The 23,479-nt window shown below is 44.6% G+C and overlaps 1 protein-coding gene and 1 long non-coding RNA gene across 3 annotated transcripts; one reads left to right on the top strand and one right to left on the bottom strand.

Annotated features, from left to right (window-relative positions):
* Nucleotides 1-549: 549 nt before the first annotated feature.
* Nucleotides 550-22,532, bottom strand: IP6K2 (inositol hexakisphosphate kinase 2). Of its 2 annotated transcripts, none has more exons than XM_010978670.3 (6): nucleotides 22,444-22,532; nucleotides 7,451-7,782; nucleotides 5,342-5,564; nucleotides 4,290-4,465; nucleotides 1,786-1,961; nucleotides 550-1,325 (listed from the first exon to the last, which is right to left on the bottom strand). In XM_010978670.3, exons 2-6 carry the CDS (start codon nucleotides 7,650-7,652, stop codon nucleotides 825-827), a joined length of 1,278 nt encoding a protein of 425 aa, XP_010976972.1. In that variant the 5' UTR covers nucleotides 7,653-7,782; nucleotides 22,444-22,532; the 3' UTR covers nucleotides 550-824. The 2 variants fall into 2 exon arrangements, with proteins under 2 accessions (XP_010976972.1, XP_010976980.1); XM_010978678.3 differs by lacking the exon at nucleotides 22,444-22,532 and adding an exon at nucleotides 21,957-22,430.
* On the top strand, nucleotides 7,910-14,626 carry LOC135323347 (uncharacterized). The gene is made up of 2 exons (XR_010384862.1): nucleotides 7,910-8,063; nucleotides 13,602-14,626. It is a non-coding gene; the product is annotated as an uncharacterized LOC135323347 (long non-coding RNA).
* Nucleotides 22,533-23,479: the final 947 nt, after the last annotated feature.

The raw sequence follows: 23,479 nt of genomic DNA, 5'->3' as shown, positions 1-23,479 counted from the left end.
TGGCCAAGAGGACCACATTGCGCAGAACACCCCCTCCCATCAAGCCCCCTATCTCCTGGGACCTCCTGGGACCTGTACCACAGAGCCAATGGCTGCCAACAGACCCAGAGCCTGGTGGCTACCTGACGCCCCAGTACTGGCTCCGGGACGTCTGACATCACAATGGTCAGCCATTAGCTGCTGCCAGTGGCACAGGAGCTGGACCCAAGGTTTGGCACACCTGCTGCCCAATTTTGGCTTAAGTCACATGAGAACAGGGAAAGACCTGTGGTTAAGAGTCAATTGTAGCTATTTACATAAAGGGTGCTGGGACATCAGGCCAGTACAGACCCCAGAGGGACCCATTTTAAGGTTTTGTGTGTGGGTGCTAGGGTAGGGGACTCTGAGGACCAAGCCAAGAGGCTGTGGTGACTTTAGGGTCCATGAGGTGGGGGCACAGGCAAAGAGGATGTCACTGGCCCTGGGGGAGGTCACAGCACGTGTGAGGTTTCTTGAGGGTTGGGGGGGGGGGGTGGCTGCCTATCCCTGGCAAGAACGACAGCAGCACTGTTTACAATTAACAAAAAGGTTTGTATTAGAACATTTACACTCAGGGAAGAAAGAGGTATCTGCATCATCAAATGTGGAATGTTGAAGAAATAGTTAAAATAAATAAAGACTCCAAGCGCGGCTGGGGCTGGCTCAGGCTGGGACTCACAGAGGCCTCTGCACATCAGCTCCAGGCTGCAGGGGCCACCGCCGGGCCATACTGGCCTCCTCCCTGGCGCAGCACAGCTGTGCCTGGGACACAGAGAGTCTCTCAGGTGCTGGTGCAGCCGGCAAGCTCACTCCCCACTTTCCTCACTTAACTCTGTGACAATGTCTATTAGGCTCTGGAGCCCGAAGATATAGCCAGCATCCTGGCCCTCGTGTACCACACTGTCCTCGCCATACAGCCTGCAGGTGGTGTGTGCGAAATCGATCATGCGCACGTCCACTGAGCTTGTGCCGATGGGCTTATAGGCATAGGCACCAGCAGACTCGTCGGCTGACTCCTCTGACAGGTCCTCCAAGTCCTCAGCATCTGAGTCCAGGGCCACCTCAGGCCGCTCCTTGCCATCATAGATGACCAGCAGGGAGCTTGAGTAGAAGCGGTAGGATTCTTGTCGCTCCAACACGGCCTTGAGCTCAGTCAGCTTCCTAAGCACAGGGCCCAGGAGCTCCCGGCGCAGATACCGCCCATTGTGGAAGAACTGGAAAAGTGCCTCCTTGAAGCCCTGCACTGACAGCTTCCGTCCATGGTATTTGTTCATGAACATGAGCTGCCCACTGCCTGCCTGGTATACCTGTGGGAGGGAGACCAGCAGGTCAGGTAAGACAGTCATCTATCTCAGAGCCTGGTCCTGGGGACTGCAATGATATGACAGCCCTGGATCAGATTCTTTAACTTGTTAAGTAAGAATACCAGTCACACAGGACTGTCCTCTCCAGTCAACACCCACTCAGGATATAGCCCTCTGACCTGGGTTCCATCCCCAGGCCCCCGGCTCAGCATATGGGTTGGTGGAAAAGGGCCTAACCCTCTTGCCTTTCTCCCCTTCCTGTCCACAACCTCAGGACTCAGCCAGCCAGGCCAGTCCCAGAGGGGATCACCCAGGCATGCATGCTTTCTTTTCTAATCAGAAAGTGACAGATTAGATTAGTCAAATCTGTAATCTTTTAAGAAAATGGGACTATGCCAGGGTGGGGGAATGGCAGTTCCTGTATGCCCTGGCCAGCCCACACCATGCCTAACACTCCTCTCACCTGCATGCCACACACACGCACACCGATGACCGCAGATGTGCTCTGCTGGCATTTGCGGATCTGGTTAGCCGCCTTCTCCTCTGAAGCATCGTCACCATGCTGGCGCGTACCCATCTTGAGGTCCAGGACACAAGGCACCTCATAACGGGAAGTCAGGTTTTCCAGTAAGATAAATTCTGAGTAGTTAAGGACAATACCCCTCTAAAGAAAAGGTGCTGCTCCACGAGGCCTGGGCACTCCCCGGGCACAATGCCTGCACACAGTGCTTCAGAGATCCTGCTACCTCCCATGCAGGGAGCCCAGGTCTGACAAGAGGGCTAAAAGGCCCCTTCAGTTCTTGTCAGGGAACTGGCCTGAAAACAGCCTGGGTCTGGACTCAACACAGTCCTGGTCTCCCCCAGCCTCGGTGACACATATACCATTTCCTGAACTCAGCAAGATGTGGGATCAAGGTCCAAAAACATACTGTCCTAAATCACAAACAGAACATCAAGTAAGTTTGGTAAATCCTCATCTTAAATATGAACTAGAAATATCAGTATGAACTTATGAAGTTTTCTCTTTAAAATAAATATGTATTTCCCAGCTGTGGGCAATGAAAAGGTCTAGAAACCACAGCCAGATGTATGAGCTCCCCTAGTGCCCAGACCAGTGCTCCTAGAGCAGGGACTGGTGACCCATTACCTACTGCCCGTTGCTCTACAGCCTGTAAGCTAGGAATGACTGGTTCTTACACTTTTAGGAGGTCAAAAAATATATACTTCATGACACATGAAAATTAAGTGAAATTCAAATTTTTCAGTGACCATACATAGAGTTTTATTGAAATACATCCATGTTTGTTTACTTACATTACTGTCTATAGCTGCTTTCATGCTATAAAAGCAGAGTTGTGATACAGTGCATGGCCTGCAAAGCCTAAAATATTTACTATCTGGCCCTCTACTGAGAAAGTTTGCAACTTCTGCCTTAAAGAAATACTGAATTCACATATGGAGTAGGACACATACATGACCCTGTACCATCTCTTCATACCAGGGAGTAAGACAGCCATCACAAACTACTGTCATTGTGTCAAAATGACTCAGAAGCCTATTTTAAAAGGCTCTCCTGGCCAAACATGGGACAATTTGAGCATCAGTAAAGATAACTATAATGGACTAAAACACATCAAATGTTTAAATTCATGGATTCATAATAATGCTGAAAAACTCGGTGGTCACCTTTGAAGGATGTTAAAAAACCATCTCATTATTCCAAATATCTAGTAAATAAAGGAAAATAAACATTTAACTTGCCTTTCCTATATGAACTATACCTCAGAATAAGCACATAGAAGTTTCTCTTCACAGGTTTCCAGCTAATAAATGAAGAAGGAATGAAAAAATTAGAAAATCACCTAATGAAAAAAATGGATTTAAGGCAACGGCAATACAAAAGAGAAAGACAACTAAACACTGTGCTTCCTCATGGACAGGTACAATACCATCTCTGAGGGATTCTTGCCCCCACCCCCCTAAAACTGGACCTGAATCTGATCAAGCCTGTAGATCAAATTATCAACTTAATGGAAACAGAGAGGAAAGAGTAACATGTAAGAGACACCACAGAATGTAATCAGTAAAATCCAGATGGTGGGAAACTCTAGAAGACCCAGTTTTTTTTGACAAGAAATTTCCAAGAAGAGAAAAAAGAAAGAGTATTTTAAAAGACTTAACGTTTCAACCAAATGCAGTTTGTGAACCTCGTTTGGATCCCCATTCAAACAAATAATCAAAAACAGTTACGAGACAATTAGGAAAATGGGGACACATACTAGATATTTGATAGTAAGGAATTACCGTCCACTTTTCAAGGTGTAATAATGGTATTAATGTTTTAAAATGTCTATCATTTCGAGATACATGTTGAGGTGTATACAGATGAAATGATCTGACACTTGTATCAGAAGAGTTCAGCTGGGCGAAGCTGGGCGATGCTGGGTGTATAGAGACAGTCATGGCAGGAGGCTGATGTGAGTGGGTTAACTCAGTCTGGGTAACTGGTACTTAGAGGTTCAATGCATCATTCTATCTGGTACATCTAGGTTCCCTGATTCCCAAAAAAGAAAGGATCATGTATTTTCTTCATGTGCCAGTCTGGTCAGTCCTCCCCGTCAGCCGCAGACCTTGGCAGTTAGGCTATTTGGGAGTTTCCGCAGGAGTTTGAAAATATGAGCCAGCAACTTGCACTCTAGGCTAAAGCCTCCCTGATGCAGGTAGGTCCCGGTCCCTCCATGAGGTACCCCTCACCCCTAGGAACCCATCAAACCCCATTCCCACAGCCTGTACTCCCACACCAGCTCTCAGCCCCAAGGGAAGTGATAGTTGCCCGTAGTTACCATGTAGGGTGTCCTGGCACAATCATAACTAAAAAAATACAAATTCTCTCTACAAGTTCCAAGGGTCTCCTCACTTGCTTTCCCCTCCCCTCCAAGGCAGAGATGCCCTGTGAACAAAGGATACTGTACTGGTTCCGATGTTTTGCATTCTCCTTCATTCTCTGTAACTGTTGCTGGTGACACTTCATGCTCCATGGGTTATAGTGTTTAAACTGGGAACTTACGTTCCCCTTTTTCTCTACACTGTAGTACAAGACTTCAGATTTCTTCAGCCACTCAAATTCTTCTTCTAATTTATGGCTATAAAGAGACAAGAAACCAGTAAATCATACTGTCTTAATTCAAATTCAGGGCCAAAGAAGCATCAAGGAACTTTCTGGACTGATAGGAAGTTTGATATCTTGATGTTGGGTAGTTGTTTCAGCGTACACGTAAACAATGCAAATGGGTACATTTTACTGTATGTATATTATACCTAAAGACAGTTGATTTAAAAATATTAAGGGACCAGTTCACTGTTTTTCTACAATAAGGAAACCCTAAAATGCAAGAACAGCCTCAGCCTCCACTTTGCATCCTGCAAGGCAGCCTTCACTGCCCTCTTCTTCTAGGCAGTACCACCCCCCGACTTCTGGTACATTCAGATTCCCTGACTCAGAATGCTGGAGACTGGGACAATCTGAACTGAAGTTCCATGAGAATAAGTCGACCTACTTAGCTACATTTTATATGTGTATGTAATTTTGTGTTTTTACAAGCTTTGCCAAGGTGCAGTACTCGGTGGGCTCTGCTTAGGTGCATCCCCAAGATTTGGGGATGCACAACTGACCATTTTGTCTCCCACTATCAGTGAACAACCTGGGGTGAGCAGATGGCTCCTGTCTAGGTCACTGCTCCATCTCTAGGATGCAGCATAGTGCCTGGCACAGGGCATTTGCAGAAGGAATGAGTGACTGAAACCCTTTACAGCTGCCACTACAGTTATCTTACCCAAAGTGGCATGATCTAACTCAGAGTCAATTAAAGAGAAGCTGGGCATGCCATGTGGGAACTGAACACAGACTGACAAGGCACCTAAGTCCATCGTGTGAGTCCTTAGCCCCAGGGGACTGCGCTGTGACTGAGATCCCTCCCCACCCTCCCACAGAGTCCAGTGCCCTCTCCGTCTATACCCACCTCTTCATCTTCTCTTCTTTCCGATGTTGCCGCACCCAGTCCTTGGGGGTCTTTTCTGTTTCTAGGACATGGTGTTTTTTGTTCGTCCACCTTAGGAGCTTACTTTTTGGTTCACAGTCTGAATTATCTACACTGTCCACATTTCCATGGTCCCCTTTTAATGGATATGCTATTAAACACAAGTTCCTGTCTTCATCTTCTTCAAAGCGCACAGATACCACACCTGGAAGGAGGGTGAGGAACAGAGAGGACTTTTAATTCCATAGGAAGATGTGTTATAAATAACATGATTGTAACAGTTGTTTTTTTCTTACCCTGTTCCTTAGTCTCTATGTTGCCAGAGGCCCAAACTCATCTGCAAACCTAACAAATATCAAAACAGCTAGAAAAAATGACACCATACAAGACAAGTGATTAGGGAGCAAACATGGCTGAGAGTCTTCCTCAACAAGGCAAGAGCCAAAGAATTACAAGACACATTTTTCCATCATTGAAAATGTTTATTAATTTTTATGTAATTCTTCTCATCCTAAGAGAGATGTAAAAACATTTGCTCTTTATATCTTGTGGGAATTTTTAACGCCCTAAACAGAAACTCCGACGGCCCTGAGGCTTGCTTTAAAGCAGAGCCTGAACACGGGAACACAGATTTGCCTGAGGGGTATGAAGCATCCAAGGGTAAGGGAAGACTGGGCAAGCAAAACAAAATAAAGGAGCAAACAAAACAAACCACACAGCACAAGACACCCTAGCAAAGGCTTCTTGCAGCACCCCCCACATGGTGGGCACCCCAAGCCTTTTGTCCTTAAATATATTGCTTTATTGGTCTTTGCAGTCTCATGTCACAAAAGAACAAAATGAACACAAGGCAAATAGGGTTAGGCTGGGAGCACAGACGCACAGTAGCCTTGAAAGCAGCTCTCCCCGAGTCTCTAGAACCTGCCATGTGTAATTAGACAGTCTTTGAGGAGGGGGCTGTCAGATGGGATCATTTCAGCAGGTGCCGACGAATGCCTTACAACCGACTGGCTGAACACCTTTCCTCCCAGGCCTCTCTGGCCTGGGTTCACTCAATTTGCTCAGTCCTTGCTGCCCGCCCGCTCGCTCGCTGCAGGGGAATGCGTGCTCAGAGAGACGACACTTCTGAGGTAGTCCCCAGCTCTGGGTGCAGAGGAGCCAGGGTGGGGAATTCAGGGGACCACACTTCCCTGTGGCCATGGGGAAAGAACCAGGGGAAAAATGGGGCAGGGATGGCCAGCTAACAAGGGGCCTTTGGCTTTGTCCTGGAAAAAACAACAAAGAAGGACCAAGTGAGGGCCCCCAACTCCCCCACCCCCACCACAACACACATGCATATTCAGAGTACAGAGAGAGGCTCCCAGTACATTCTGTCTTCGAAGAGCATGTCTCAACAGTCCCAGAAGAACCCAGGTTGTTCAAGAGTCTTTTGTATAACCAGGCAATGCAACTTTAAAGTTAATTTCCTTAGTAGATTATTCCTTGGTTTACAAAGGATTCCCCGCCCCTCCAGGAAAGACCACACCATTCTGGTGGCTGTTGATGCCCCCTCAATTGCATTATAAAAAGGAAGAAAGAGTCACCATATATGAATCAAAGTGTTGCCGTAATACAGCAATTTCGGGACATTCCGTAATAGCAAAGGGCTTCAGCTAATCAGTAGAGGCCTCCCACTCCTGCATTCCATCTGACTCAACCCTGCTCCCAGCCTACCTAATCACCAGGGCTTCTGGTTTTCCCGAGGACAAAAAGCAGGCAGCAAGTATTCTGGGTAAAATCCTCCCAAAGTCTTCCCCCGCTGTCCCCTCATGGGAACTATGGGTTACCATTATCAAGAGACACCTGAACATAAAACACAACTACACTTCCACCAAAATAAACTCAAAACAAATCCACAAAACAAAACAAAATCGAGCAATCTTACCAGGGCTTGAAAACTGAGGGTGTGAGGTGCTGGGCGGAGGGCCAAAAGGAGGAGGAGGAGGGAAAACACGGAGTGAGTGGGAGGGGGTGAGGGCTCCCGGGATGGCTGCCCCGGCCTCGCATGTCCTCCCCAGGCGCTCGAGACCCCTAAGGCACCTGGGGGCTCACCTTTGTACTGGGGAGTGAATTTGCGCATCTCGGCTGGGAGGGTCTCGTAGAACTGGTGCTCTCTTGGGACCAGGGGCTTGCACAGGGTCGTCTCGTTGAAACGGAGCACGCACGAGTGCCCCCCAACCTGGTGGACAAAGGGCTCCAGCAGGACGCCCTTGGCGCGGGGCTCCACGTCCATGGCCCTGAAGGCTGGGCTCATTCTCCAAGTGCAGGCAGCAGGAAGAAGGGGGAGGCGGCGGGGTCCAGCGGCCAGCGCGTCCTCCGTCTGTCGTCAGTCTGCGCGTCCGTCCGTCTGGCCTCAGCTTCTCGGCTGTGCGGGCCAGAATGCTCTGCCGAAAGCGAACAGTGACAAAGAGTTGGAAGCGGCCTGGGAATTGCCTTGGAGGCGCTAGTCCTCCTCCTCCAGCCGAAAGACAAAACAGCATGAGCTTACGCGCGGCCCCGCCCACACCGCCCACTCCCGCCTCGCCTCCTGCTGCAGAAACAAACAGCCAGAGCTCTTGCCGGGCGGGACCGGATGTCGACAGGCAGTGATGGCTCCGGAGACCCCTAAACAGCCCCAATCACCCCGCCCGGCGTTGGAAAGCCACTACCGCGAAGCCAAGACAAGGTAAAATCACAATTTCAAGCCTAATATTGGGATTAATTCTTACATTTTCTAATAAAATTGTTAAACTTAAGGTAACTGACGTCCAAGTCTCTCCGTTAATTATATTTAATACTTTATTTTTTAGAGCAGTTTTAGGTTCACAGAAAAATTGAGAAAATACAGAGATTTCTCATATAACCATCTGCCCCAAAGATGCATAGCTATAGCCTCCTCCATTATCAATATCCCCCATCAGAGTGCACTTGTTACATATGGTGATGAACCTATACTGATACAGCATCAAAGTTCAAATTAGGGTTCACTCTTGGTCATTAGTTGTTTTTATAAAACGCATTTGAAGGGAAACCTGCTTACGCACCATCTAGTAAGATTTACTCCCCCACTTTGTCTACGCACACTGCCCTGCTTAAGGCCAAAGACAAGCCCCATTAACCTTATTCGCAGAGGAGCTTGGGCCTAGCTTTAATGATTAACGTCTGCATCTAAAAACAACCGATCAAGGCTGGCTAACTCCTTTTAAAAAGATACACAGTGTTCTAGGTCACTGACTATTTTTATCGGTTCTATCTTGATCTTCAAAAGCTGGGGCACACCTTTAAACCAAAGCTGCACTCCTGGGGCACTCAGGGGTCTCATCCAGTGAGGTCCAGGGCCTTAGACCTGACTTGGAATCCCCAAGCACACTGGATCTCAGCAGAGCACAGCTGTATGTGCCTGTGAACCATTTCCAACTCATTCTGTTTTCTGTCTATAATTCAGACTACACAGTCGCTACTAGCACTACTAACAGGGCTTAGGCTACACTTCAGTATCTGTATAGGGTTCTTACTGGGAACTCCTCTGATTCCCATGACTCCAACTGCAAGATGGTGGTGGTGGTGAGAATGGTTCGGTTAGAGTGCCAACTGTCCTCTAAGGAGGGTAAAGCACTGACTCTGTGCTAGGCTCACTACGGGAATTTGCCTCATTTGGTCTTCAGGATACCTTCTATGAGGTAGATGCTGAAACCAATTAAATTGATTTGGGGAGCTGAGGAAAACTCACCCAGCGCTAGGGACAGTAAGCCATACTTTCCAAGTGAACCTCAATCTGCTGGATGTCCCCACACAGGTGCCTCTGGGGCCCAGGGTCTCTGGCATACCTGCTGTTGTATAGCACTCAAATATACATGGGACATTTAGCCTGTCCTGTGACAGTGCTTTCACCATGTATTTACATTTTCTATTTATAAAACATCCTCTTTTTTCAAAAAAAAAAAAAAAAGAGTTTAGCTGGTGTTAATCTCTTTCTTTCAGAGAGAACCGATGGTGGGCCCCAACTGAACTCGAGGATAGGAATAATAAACTTTCCTTTACGTAAAGAGCAGCAAACCAAAGGTTCTGATTTCTCATCTGGCACTATATTCTCACCAAAGGTTCTGATTTCTCATCTGGCACTACGTTCTCACCAAAAGTTCTGATTTCTCAGCTGGCACTTAGTTCTCATCACAGAAGCCCTCAGTAGGGCATGTGTTGAGGAGTCCCAAGACACTACAGAGGCAATCTGCTTAAAGGTTGAAGAACTTCCAGCCATTCCAGACTCTCTCCAGAAGGTGGAGCTCTGAGAGGCTTGGCCACACAAGCCCTTTAGGTTTATACAGACAGGTTCACACTAGTTTTTCAGTAGTGAACAAGCCCTCTTGAGTAAGAGCAACACCAAAGGAAAGCTACTGGCTTATGGTCAGCCTGCCAGTATCCAAGCAAGAACCAGGTACCATAATTATTCAATTATGAAAGAACAAGATACTCCTCATAGGCCAGGCAGTTCAAATCTTTCATAAACATGTAAAACTGTTCTTGTAACCAGAGTAATGCTAACACTAATACAAATACCTTTCCAACTCTGTTTGAGATTCCTTAAATGTATTGAGTTAAGTAGGAAAAAAAAATCTCTGTCCAGGCATCTCTCTTACCTACCCCCAATGAGAAATCCAAAACAAAAACTGGTCCTTCATGGCAACTCTCTACAATATGGTTCATGGCTGGAGGCTGAAAAGCCCAGTGAGGGTCTCCACCAGCTTCTCCCAGATCTCCTGTGTGTTCACTAGCTGCTGGGTATAACATGGCACCTTGCCACCCTCCCCCCAGCACCCAACTCAGGCAGTCCAAGGGACATTGCTCCCCAGAGAAGAATCATCATCAGGTAAGAAAGGCAGGAAAAATAAGGCTTATTCTCGCCTGTACCAATACTGATGACAGAGGAAACTCCTAAATGTGAGGCAGAATTAGGGAGAAAATGGATTATCCTGTAGTGAGGTGGAGCCAGCTTCTGGTCCAAGTTCTGCCACTCAGTTACTTGGAGAAAGACTCCAAGTCCCTGGCTCCTTTGGATTCCAGTTTTCTGGTCTGTAAAATGGAGAGGAAAGACCTGGCATAGAGCTCTACTCTGTGGGTTGTGTAACCAAATTAGTGAGTGGTAGCCGGTGGGGGGAAAAAAAAATCAAGTCGGAAAAAACAGTGAGTACCATTGTATTTCACATAGTAAGTCCTGTTTTGTGATTCTTTTCTTTCATTATGTTTAATCTCTGAATATGAACATAAGTATGGCTTCACGGTACAATATATTTCTCATATTTGGGGTTGCAGACAAAGAAATGGAGCTTTTGCTTTAGGGTCCTTTATAGGCCCTATCTCTGTGGGAAATGAAGGATCAACTTTCCAAGGATTACACAACAGATCAGCTTCCTCTCTAGTGGCCTCAGCCTGGTCAGAAGAGAGAAAAGTGCCCAAAGCACCTGCTCTGTTTCACTGCCACTCTTTCTCTGTTTCACATACAGTTTGAGCAGCTGGATCTCTTAAAGGTTTTTAAATATCTGAAGTCTAACGCCCAGTTTCCCAGGAATCCTAGAGTATTAATGGTTACTAAGAAGTCCATGCGATGTGTGGACCCTGAACCTATGGAGATAGAGAATAGTGTAAAATATTGGCTTCAGATTAAGCAACTGTTTTAGCTTTCCACATTTCCTCACGTTTGTCCATGAAACTATGACCAGGTAAGGAACACAGAACATGATCATCCTAGGAGAGGACACAGATTTCTCCCACAGCCCATCCCCTTAAATCTATCAAATTGGTTTAAGGATATATTGGAAACAATGCCTTAATATTAATAGTCTTAACTTTAAAATATTGCAAATAAAACAACTATGACTCATGAAAACCTCCGGGCCCTTAGCTCACACATCTAGAATCTAGTCCATGAGGCTACAAATGGGATCTGCTGGGGCCACTTACTCTGCCTTAAGAAAAACCCCAGGGTTAGGCAGTCACAGGGGATGGTGTGAGGCGTATTAGCCTGATGGTGAAAAACAACCTTCACCACATGCACCTCCTCTCCATAAGCCCCAGAGCCACCGCCCACATCTGCACACATCCATACACAACCCGTGATTATACCACCAGGGTTGCTCAATGGATTCCCCAAACATTGCTAGTAGGAATGAAAATGTACAGCCACCTTGGAAAACAGTTCGGCAGTTTCTTATTAAGTTACGCATATACTTATTATGTGACCCTGTAATCCTATTCGTAGGTATTTACCTAAGAGAAATGAAAACAAATGTCCATATAAAGGCTTATACATGAATGTTCACAGCAGCACTATTCACAATAGCCAAAAGGTGGAAACAACCCAAATGTCCATCAAATGGTAATGAATAAACAAAATGTGGTATATCCATATATGGAATATTATTCAACAAAAAAGGGAATGTACTGATATATACAACAACAAAGATTAATCACAAAAGCATTATGTTAACATTATGAAAAAGTCAACTACAAAAGACTATATATGACTGCATACATCTGTCAAAACTCATCAAATTATAGACTTAAAACTGAGGAATCTTATTGTATATAAATTACATTTCAATAAAAGGGCTGAATTTTTCTTATACTTATTCTGTTACAAAAATTTTATAGTAAGTACGTATTTTAATAATCAGAAAATACTGTAATTAAAAGATACTAGCTGTTAAATAGTTTCTACATGCAAATGCATTGGCTGAAATTAACCTTCCCATCCATTCTAACAGGGCTCATTTGCCTTACATTGAGCATCTTGCCTAGCAAGGTACACCCGGGTCACTATCTTGTGAAGATACTCTCTGATGGTAGAGACTTTCAGGGACAGCCATGTTTTCCCTCATAAATCCCATTGCTAATCCTAAAGCCATCTGCTCACTTTGAAAGCCTAATTTTTATCAGGGTCTTTTTTTTTTTTTTTTTTTTTTGAGTTATAGTCAGTCTACAATGTTGTGTCAATTTCTGATGTACAGCACAATTTTTCAGTCATACATGAATATACATATATTCATTTTCATATTCTTTTTCACCATGAGCTACTACAAGATCTTAAATATATTTCTCTGTGCTATATATCAGGGTCTTAATACCAGCAAACCTGTACCAGTTGCATGGCTATCTTTTTCAATTCTTGTAAAGTGAAAGCAAAAGCATCCTTTACATACAAATGAGCAGAACAGAAGCATACTGGTACAATAAGTCTTTCTGTAGAAAAACCAACAGCAAATGTGCTCCAACTATACTGGCTTTTTTATTTCTCAAACAAGTCCGATATACACCTACCTCAGGGCCTCTGTCCTTGCCATTCCCTCTGCTTGGTACACTCTTCCCCAGATATCCTCTTGGCTCACTCTTTTACCTCCTTCAGCTCTTTATGCAAATGTCACCTCTTTAATGAGGTCTTCCTTAGCCACCCCATCTAAAAGTGCCTCATCGCCCCATCCACACTCCTTATAAAACCCTGCTCTATTTTCTCCTCAGCACTTAACTGCCATCTAACATACTAGGTTTTCTTATTTGTCCTGTTTACTTTGTCTCCCCCACTCTGCCCCACAAGAAAACAAAATCCATAAAGTTAGAGATTTTTGACTGTTTTGTTCTTAATATCCAGAGCCCAGAAGAGCACCAGCACAAAGTAAGCACTCCACAGGAAATGCCTCAAATTACAACTGTGTTATGAATACCTGCTGCACACAGATCAACAGAAAACTCAAGAGGTATCCACTGCAATTATCAAACCCACACCAACCATACAGAGTACAGTTATTAAAGAGGCATGCCATACACTTTACAAAATGTATTCTCAGCATCGACTGGGTGTTAATTTTCCATTTATATTCTCCCACCTTATTAAGTCTGCATTAACTGGGAAATATAAATGAAGGACCCAGCACCTAAGCACTCATCTGGGACCTGATGGTGTGGAAACATTTCATGTAAACAAAGTCTAAGCTCAGGTAAACAAAGCAACCTCTTGAAAAATTCCCTTTTGTAGAAAATCAGGCAAAAGAATGGTCCCTGAAGAATAAACTGTAAAAATGTGGCTATCAGAAGATTAACTATCATAGTTTAAAACAAATATACTAACTAGCATTCAGAAATTCTGTGTTGGTATTGAGTTCACATCCCAAAGACCCAAGGTTTTCAGGTTGCTAAGTTATAACTGAAAGGTAATTATCCCCATCTTTTGCAGGCAAAGCAAAGAAAGGCCATGGGTTGGTACTGGGTATCTGCTGAAGGACTCTTCAGCAATGTTGGCGGGTCTGCCATCCAGCTTTAAACAAGATGCCTCTGCAAGACAATGAAGAAGGAAAATTACTCCCTCCATGACCTGGACTTCCAGAAAAGCTGGGCAACAAATGAGGCACAATCTCTGGTGACAAAAATGAATAAACAAAAAGGAGTTTTAGCAAAATAAAGCCAGGAAGGAAGAGTAAAGGTATCAAGGACAGTGGCTGACCAGATTGACCCACCTGGGTCATGGGTATACGGCATCGCATCAAACTACCATCAACCCTAGGAAGACTCCCACCACTGCTCCATAAACATCAAGTCCCAGCAGGACACTTCTTATCCCCCAGCATGAACGCACTCACCTTCACATCCATCAGTAGGGAAGTGTATGATGAACTACTAGCATACTATAAAACATTTGCCTATTAATTTTACATGTTTAAACAATTTGAGAAAATGCTTATGATATGCTCTTTAAGTGAAAGAAGGAAGATACACAATTGTATGTATGATCTATATTGTCTGAACTATGTCATAAGACATACAGAGGAAAAGATGGGCAAAAAGTTCCAGCTATGCCACTAAATTGTACACTTAAAAATGGTTAAAATGGTAAAGTTTACATGACATATAATGAGTTATAAAGCTGACAGAAATTGTTCTAAGTTGTCAATAACAGAAAGCATATGAGGATTAACCAACCTAGAGTAGTGACTATGTGACTTTTCTATAGAAAAATTATGACACTGCTGTCATAGAATGAAGCAGTCAATATGCTGCCCAAAAATGTAGGGAAAAAATTACTGAAGTATTGATTTTTGAAATATATAATGTTTCGTGATTTCTTTTTTCAATCCAAATATTCACTTTTTTTATACAATTGTTTTCATAATTATAAATCTTTTTATTTAAAAATGGTACTTATATATTTTGTAGAAAGTAAATTATATATATTACATTATATAAACTTCAGACACCACAAAACCTGGATCTGCCCTGTGCTATGTGGTAAGATTGCTATTCCCTCTCTTTAGTTTCCTGAATGTTCCAAACTTTTTGAAAGATTCTCAGACTTGGAGCACATATTTGTTACTTTTAAAACTGAAAGGGAAAATATTAGGGGGTAAAATAATTCACTGCAACTGAAACAGGAAAATCCAGATGGCTGCTCAGCTCTTGAAGGTTTTAAACTCATCCACACACATACACAAAAAACACACTGATCCAATCCACACTGCATGCTCAGAGCTCTACTCCATGATGGAGACCCTGGGAGATGGACCACATGCAAACAAGTGAGGATAATAACTCCAATACATGCTGTCCCTAAAGTGTGTACATGGTGCTGGAAGGTCAGAGGAGGAAGTGACCAACTCCTCAACCTTCAATGACAATGAGATACAACCATGCCAGAGACAAAAGCTACTGTTCATTGAGCACTTAGTCTGCTCTGCAACTCCTCCACTCCTACAGCAGCCTTCTGGAGTAGATAGTAAGATCACTTCCCCTACAGATGGGTGCCCCTAGGCACCATATCTCCTAGGATAGATACTTTGAGATAAGAGTCACTGCTAAGAAGGCTGGAAGGGTCAAACCCATGCCATATCAGGGGCTGGCTCCACCAAAGGAAGCAGCAGGAGCAGAGAGACAAGACACAGAAGCCCTGCATTAACCTGACACAGATGCCTGGGGTCCAACAGCAGGTGTTCCTTTTCTCCCTCATTAGCATTTTATTCTAGTTTTAATGAAGGAGAAACTACAAGTTGTAGGTGGAACTATTTCACAAAAGTCACAATAATGCAGATCCTTTCACCAATGCTGAGGGACAAATAAAACAGCAGACTGTTCAAAAAATCCAGACAAGCTTTTTCATAAGGGAAACAGCAGCCTTTCAGAGGCTTCTCCTCCCTAGAACCACCAGCATGATCACACTGCCCCATCTCTTTGCCTCATCAGATCAGATTTCTGGAATGAAAGACTAGAGGGCCCCAAAATGGTAGGGGACAGGGAGAAGGCGCTTTCAGACTACCTAGAAATATGTTCATCAGTTACACAGCTAGAATTACAGTTTTAGCAATTTAAAAAGCTTCTTCTAGCAAAACTGTAGCACCACTCCTTCAAGAAAACTTAAATTATTGATTCTAAGGTGCCATATATCCTCTTTATCAGAATATGAAATTTATTCATAAATCTCTAACACGTATTCCATACATACACCAAGAATTACCAGTCTTCCTTAAAAAGCCCGTTACTCTTCAAGAGTAAATCTCCATCTCCAGTCTCCTCCTCCTTGGTACAGACTATGACTCCCACCATCTTGCAGGAAACATATACAACAGGAACATGCAGAAGTGACCCTGTCAGGCTATGGGCAAAATTGCTACAAGGTCTCCATCTATGGGGACTTTCTTTCTTTGAGTCATGGTTCTCTTGTGTGCTAATAAGTAATGGTCCATTGGCTTCAGACAAGATTATATGCTCCCTGCCTGTGGTCAATGTTTACCCCTGCTCATCTCTCATCAAGTCCCCAAACCAGATTAAACATGAACTCATCCTCTGAAGCAAATGGTGCCAAAAATGATTCAGTCTTCATGGGCAGCCACAGAACCCAGGCAACCCCGACCCGCCCAGGTCAGCACGAGTTCTGCACTTGCTGGAGGATGAACCACATGTGCCCTGCACTGCATCAGATCCTGTGCCCAGAGGGCACAATTTCCTCTGGGTCCTCACAATACTTCGCTCAGGTAAATACTCCCCGCTCCAGGGTCTTTAAAGAATCCAGGCTCACAGCACCAATACGGCATCTTTTATCACCCAACTACTCTGACCAAGGACAGTCAGTGTTCCTCCATGACCAGCGAGGAAAAGAACAAGATACAGGAGTGAGAAAATTCCTGACACTGCATAGGTCACAGTACTATGTCCTAACACTTGACCATTTGCCAGTCGTCCTCCATGAGTCCTAAGATGTCTTTCCAAAATAAGGCACAGCAAAATATAAAAAAACTTCCTTGGGGAAATCAAGCTTAATTGCACCCATAGTTCTGAAGCAAATCACACACCAACTCCCTTGGAATCACCTGGCTTGTGAGAAGGGCAAGAGACTTCAGTCAGTCAAGAGCATGTGAGGATTGGGAGGGAAGACCAATGGGGAACTTCCACTTTCGACATCTTACCACTGTTCCCTTCCTGTGGTTCTATACAAGGAGCCTAAGGTATTTTCAGAGTAAAAACACTCTAAGAGTAAGACAAATCATTCTTGGGCCAAGGGCAGCCTGTCCCTTCCTTTCCCAGCCCTCACCTGTCCCAGATCTACTGGTCATATCCATCAGTTTTTGGGCCCAGAGTCTGTAAGCTGCCAGCTGGCACCTCTGGAAGGTCAAACATTCCAAACGCCCCAGGATCCTGCACCCTGGGCTTACCGTCCTCCTCTGGCCTCCTGATGTAAGTGCAGCATCCCAATCAACCCATAAGGTCCTTGCGCATGCAACCCTGGGAAGGTGCTGCTGTGTCTGCTTCTTAAGGCCAAGCATAGGTTCTACAAAGGACAGGGGCAGCTCAAAAGACCCTATGTGAGGGGATGATGGATACAGGACTTCTTCTGAGGTGAATTATATGGTATGTGAACTATAATGAATTTTAAAAGCTGGACAAACTGGGGCCTGCCTTATATTTGGGTATAAATGGTGCATTACCTACTCTTGGTGCCTGTCTTAACCTGTGAACTCTAGGAATGCTACAGTTTTATGGAGGTGCCAGGAGGTGGGACAAGGTTAAACATCTAGTCTACTGCCTGCATGCACCCCTCAAACATGAGCTACCCTCTGTCCACTATCCCTAGTTCCTACAAAAAGGGCACTGGGAGATGGAGGTCAGAGAGTAGACCTGACAGTGCAAGGGGATGAGGGCGGCAATTAAGCTGGCACTTGTGTAAGAAGCGTGAAGAAAGGAGGCTTCCACAACAGGTTGAGAAATGGAGAGCCAACAGACATCCTGCTTAGCTCTTAAATAACAGATTTTTAAACTGGTTACAAGTATGTTAAAATGACCACCATTATTGGTTTGGGGTCTCTTCATCCTGTAGATTTTCTTCAATACATCTTTCTGTTCTTTACACAAATAGGATTAAGGCTATATGTGTCATTTTGCCTTTTTCTCCCAAGTAAAATCAGCTTTCTTTTTCTCACCTAACTTTTTAAAAAGTGATAAAATATACACAATATAAAATTTACCATTTTAATTATTTTGAGGTATACACTTCTATGGCATTAAGTACATTCACAATGTGCAATAATTATCACTATCTATGTCCAGGATTTTTTCATCATCTCACACTGAAACTCTATACCTATTAAACAATAACTCCTCACCCTCCCTAACCCCCAGACCCTGGTACCTACCATTCAACTTTCTGTCTCTACAAATTTGAGTACTTGAGTACTTCATATGAACAGAATCATTTAATATTTCTCCTTTGCCATTCCCCCCCCAACTAAGCCATATGCCTTACACATCTTTCCACATCTCTATGATTCCTTTCCAAGGCTGCATAATAGTCACACACAATCACAATGTATTTATTGACTTCCCTACTGACATTATTTCTAACTTTTTTATTACAATAATAATGAAATGAGCATCCTTGCATCTGGCTTTGTATACTTGTGAAGTACTTCTGTAAGAAAACTCCCAGAAGTAGAACTGCTGGGACAGAGCAGATTTAAGCGACTGCACCCATTGTTTCACTCTGACCTGACCTATAATGTATTCAAGCCACCATGGATTCTGAAGCAGGGTGGTAACACTTTACGTTAGGAAAATTAACCTGGCAGAGAAATAAGGAAAGCTTCACAGAGGACTAGCAGGTCACTACTATAATGACATGGGTGGAGGGACAGTGGCAATAGGGACCAGCATTTACTAGGAGCCTTCTCTGTCCACATTCTTACTTAAGGAGCAAATAAACAGATATAACTCCTATAAATATTAGAAGCATACATGAAAAAGGGGGTTCAAGAGAAGAAAAATATTTAAACTTTTAAAGAAAAACTGTGAGTGCCTTAGAAAGCTCTCTCAAGCTTCTCTGTTACATGTCATACCATAGTAATGTTTCAGGCAACTCTGTAAGCCCATAAATTTAGTATTTGGTCATCTGAAGATGTTGAAACCAAAGATGAAAGAGGAGGCAACACAGATCTCACAGTCCTGAGCCTAGGAGTTTTCTGGAGGAAGGAGATGACAGCAGGAATTCCCCCCACCCCACCCCATACAGAGGTACAACCCCTAGGAGGCCATCAGGACCACAACCAAACTGACCTCTCCATCATCTCCCCTCCTGGGCTTCCTTCTCTCACAGGTCTCTCCTCTTTCATCCCCAGGGAAGGGGGAAGGGGATGCGGCAGGGAAAGAGTCCTAACAGCCCTTATATTCTGGGGCCACTAAGACATCAGACTGTTGTCTCCAGATGCCTGTCTCACCTAGAATGACCTCCTTAATGTCACCTCCCCTGACTCAATGGCACCCCTGGCAGGGCACAGGGTCTCCTGTCTTCTCCACTGTACCCACAGAGCCTGCTGCCCTGTCCAGCTCACACAAGAGAATTAAGGAAGGAGTGGGGTGGGAGGGTAGAGAAACAGGACCTGGTAGGTTGCTTAGGTCTAGCACACTGTCCTTAACTCTCAAGGGGGCGAGTGACCCCTAGAGAATCTGAGACAACTGTGGGCCTCTCTCCTGAAACATGCACACCACCACTGAACTCTGCATACAATCTGTGGAGCAGGCAACCATGGACAATACTTTCCGAACCCCTGATACAGGGAATCAAATTAGAGGGATGAGTCAAATATTGAGCCTTCACAACAAGTCAGAACAAGGATGTTTTGTTCATGAAGTCAGAAACAGCTGAGAAGACAGAGCTGAGCTGCAAACACTTAATAATGGATGGTCAAGGAATCAAGAAGAAATGTTCAGAAGACAGAGAAGTACTGGGATTGAAGCTTGAGTGAACCTAACCTGAAAACAGATCTGGGAATTACCTACAAAGGGAATTCAGAAGGAACCCCAAGGGTAAAGAAGGAGGAGCACTGGATCAAGGCCCGCATAATGGTGAACAGCCTGTAAGCAAGGGTGCAATGTCAGTGTGAGAGAATGAGGTCTGTAAAGAGACAAGGAGCAGAACATCTACATCCTCCTGGAGGCTAAGGGGAAGAATCTCCTCTCCATTGCACACAGAAGATCTGGACCACATGACACAGGGGGAGGAGGAGGGTCTTGCACTGTGTTGTCCTTGAGGTCCGTGACAGTCCTGAGTTCACAGTTCAGGGTTCATTTTTGAATGAGCCTTGGCAGTTCCTTCACAATTTTTTCATCAAAAAGATATACAGGTGTGACCCCTTCAAACCTGGCCACTAGAGTCAGAAGGTCTCAATAAAAAAAATAGTGGGACAACTGAGGACATTTGACTATGACTGAATATTTGAAAAAATATTAAGGAATTACCGTTTTTTAGACAGAATAATAGTGTTGTAGATAAAGTGGGTAGCTCCTTGTTTCTAAGAGATACACAGTAAAATACTTATGGATAAAATACATTTTTTTGGATACGTTTCCTAAAACTTCAGCAATTTTTTTTTTTTAAGATAGGGAAGGAAGGCAGAGTGTAAATGAAACAAGGTTGGCTAGGAGTTGGTAACTACAGAAGCTGGTGATGGATGGATGGCTAACAGACCCAAACCAACTATCCATCATCTTAGAAGACTTTCCTTCAAATTCTGAGATAAATTCTAAATTCAATTTTTTGGGAAAAGAATCCTTTCTTGCTACCAGAATATACTATGAAACGCTAGTACTACAGTACTACTTGTTACTTTCATTACTCCATATGCAAACAGGCCAAAATATAATTTATTTAAAAAACAAAAACATGCTTTAAAATGTAATCATATAAAATGTAATCATATGAGAGTAATCATCTACTTACTTTCCATTATATAAGTGTGTACAGTTTGTTTAAGGTGATTATCCCACTAGGTAAAATAACTTCACTTATGGGAAAAATTCTTCCCCAGTGCATCCTCTTTATGAGCCAAACAATGGAAAATTTTCACCTCAGCAAGCTGGCCTCAGGGAGGCTCAGTCTCATCCGTGTTGCCTAGATACCAGTGACATCTCCGGTGCTTACGGAAGGCTCTGGCATCCCTCGCACCCCTCTGTAAGGAAGACTGGCTAAGATTCATCAGCCAGTGGTTGCACCTTCTTTCACACATTCCAGTGCTCAGACAGATACCAGGCAGATATAACGTGTACCTGTCTGTCACCTGCAAAGCCCTGAAGCAAAAAGAAGTCTATTATATCTGCTAAACTGGTTTTTAAAATTATATCAACTCTAGCCCTAGTTCTCATCCCATGATTTCTAACAATTCCTGTGAATTCTATTCTGAAGTCACAAAGCAGGTAAACCAACTGGAACAGCCATTCAACTGACTTTTTCCTCCAGAAAAGTTAATAGGTGATCAACTAGCCTATTACATCAACATGATAAAGTACTCATTTTGCTCGGTTGCTAATTCTGGCACTGGCTAAAGTTAAAACAATAACAGTACCACCCTGAAACATCTCTTTAAATACTTAACACTAGATTATAGGACGCAACTACACAAACTCCACAGCAGCAACCTCTGTAAATAAGCATCTTAGTTCACTTTAAATGTTACCCTGCTAAAAATGCAGATACAGCAAATATTTTAAATACTAGAATTCATCAAAAGTACTTTAATCATGGTGCTTCAAACAAAATATCATGAAACTGGTGATCTGCAACACTTCTGTTACCAGTTTTAAAAAGTTTCAGTACTTTTTCTTAAAACTATTCTTTCAGATGATTTTGTTTTATTCTTGTTCTGTGTACATTTCTGCTACCAAAATGTTTCATTCCAAACAGTGATTAGTTCTATTTCCCCTGGTATTTAAGTACTCATTTCCCCTGGTATTTATTAAGATTTTACTGGCTTCTACATTTTATTTTCACAACGTCTGTACTCACTTTTCTGCAATTCAGTTTTACTGTATGAAACTGAATAAAATCCAAGAATAAATCATTAGGATGAAAAAGACAAAAAGCAGTCTGTAATCAAATGTGAAAGAAATGAAAGCTCCACGTACGGTGAAGCTTATCGCTATAAAGACGTTCTCGGATCCATTTTAGGCCTTTAGGGACAATAAGGCTAGGTGTGCAGATTTCCCCACCAGCTGACAAACCCAACTGGCATTCAACACTCAAAATGGCTGCACATCTGCCGGCCGCAGGTAACTGTACCTGAGGCGTTGGGCTGACTTCTCCAACCGAACATTCAAGGAGACGCCCCTCAATGACCCAGGAGATCGTGGACGCCAATGTCCTGGAGAGACCCCTCAATGACCCGAGAGATCTTGCCTTCCCTCCAAAGACCTGAGGAGACTTCAATGACAGGGGGAGATACCGCACCCCCAAAATATCCGGGGAACCCCCAATGACCAGAGAAGACTCTACCCCTCAAACCCAGGAGAGCTCTTCTCTCCCCAATAACCTGAAGACATAATGCCTCTCTCAAATGATGACCCGAAGAAATCTGGCCCACAAGGACCCTACATCTCTCCCACCCCCATGATCGCGGGAGAGCCCCTCCCCAAATAACCCAAATAGCCCAGGGACACCGCTAATGACAAAAACCCCTTCCCCCAAATGCCCAGGGAAACCATCCTCTAAAGTCCCCAGGGTGGCAGGGCCGCAGGCAGGGCCCCAAGCCGGGCAAAGCGGGCGTTACCTGCTGCCTCAGCCGGGTCCCGCGGTGCTTCCGTCCTATTGTTTCTCTCGCACCAAGATGGCGGCGGCCGCGCCGAGCCCCGCCCCCCGCGCCTCACTCCCGGAGCCCCTCACTATTGGCTCGCACCGAGAGCCCTGCTCCCGGACTGGACCGCCCAAAAAGCGCTGTTGCTAGGGTGCCGGGATTCGTTGTGGTGGCTTCCGGAAGGGGCGGGGGGTGGGGCGGGGCGAGAGAGGAGTGGAGCCTTGTCAGCCTCCACGGGAGAAGGTAGCCAAGAAGGTAGCCAAGAAGGTCAGGTTGGGTGGACAGATGGGCTTTGAGCTGATGGGTGCAATGCGGGATGCTGGGTTTGGAGGGGATCGGACAGATGAATCAGCCAATTGTACCATTTTTCCTGGGTCCAGGGGGTTTCCCAGGATTTCAGGACTTTCAGTGTTGACATTGGGACAGTATGCAGCAAACTGGGGAGTTGGTCACCCTAGCAGATGGAAGGACAGAGGGCTGGATGTGGATGGACAAAAGAGTGGATGGAGACGGTGGATAAAGTGGTGGTTATATGCACAGGTGGACAAATGACTGGGTGTAGCTAGATGGACAAATGACTATATATAGAGGGGTGGACAGAGGAATGGCTGTAGAGTCCTTTGTGGACTGGTGGGTGTCCCAGTGCCCAACCGAGGTCCCACCAAGCTCCATACTACAGGACTTGTCTGAGGCTCATTTGTCCTGAGCCCTGCGTTGGCCAGAGGGGCTCCCACGTGAGTGAATGTCAATGTAGCTGGCAAAGGCAAGGGAGTAGGGGATGCTCCTGAGAGTGGGCAGAGTGGGCCCTGTTCTCTGCTCTTTCTGTAAAGAAACCCCTGTGTGCTGGGAGTTTGCAGAGGTGTGGATTCATGCATATACTCATTCATTCAACAAGTACTTATGGGGCACCTACGCTCCATGCTGGAAATACAGCAGTGAACAAAAACAGTAAAAAAAAAAAAAAAAAAAGAAGAAGAAGAAGAAGAAGAAGCCTGCCTGTATAAGGGTAAGC

This window comes from Camelus dromedarius, chromosome 17 (assembly GCF_036321535.1).
Source record: "Camelus dromedarius isolate mCamDro1 chromosome 17, mCamDro1.pat, whole genome shotgun sequence".
NCBI classification, from domain to species: domain Eukaryota; kingdom Metazoa; phylum Chordata; class Mammalia; order Artiodactyla; family Camelidae; genus Camelus; species Camelus dromedarius.
This window is presented reverse-complemented; position numbering and strand designations above follow the sequence as displayed.

Excerpts from the sequence above, each read along its gene's own strand:
- IP6K2 (XM_010978670.3), bottom strand. The coding sequence starts at position 7,652 with ATGAGCCCAGCCTTCAGGGCCATGGACGTGGAGCCCCGCGCCAAGGGC. Across the intron at positions 1,962-4,289 it reads AAAACATCGGAACCAGTACA|AATTTATCTTACTGGAAAAC; the intron begins GTATCCTTTGTT and ends TTAACTACTCAG. Across the intron at positions 1,326-1,785 it reads TGCGTGTGTGTGGCATGCAG|GTATACCAGGCAGGCAGTGG; the intron begins GTGAGAGGAGTG and ends TCCCTCCCACAG.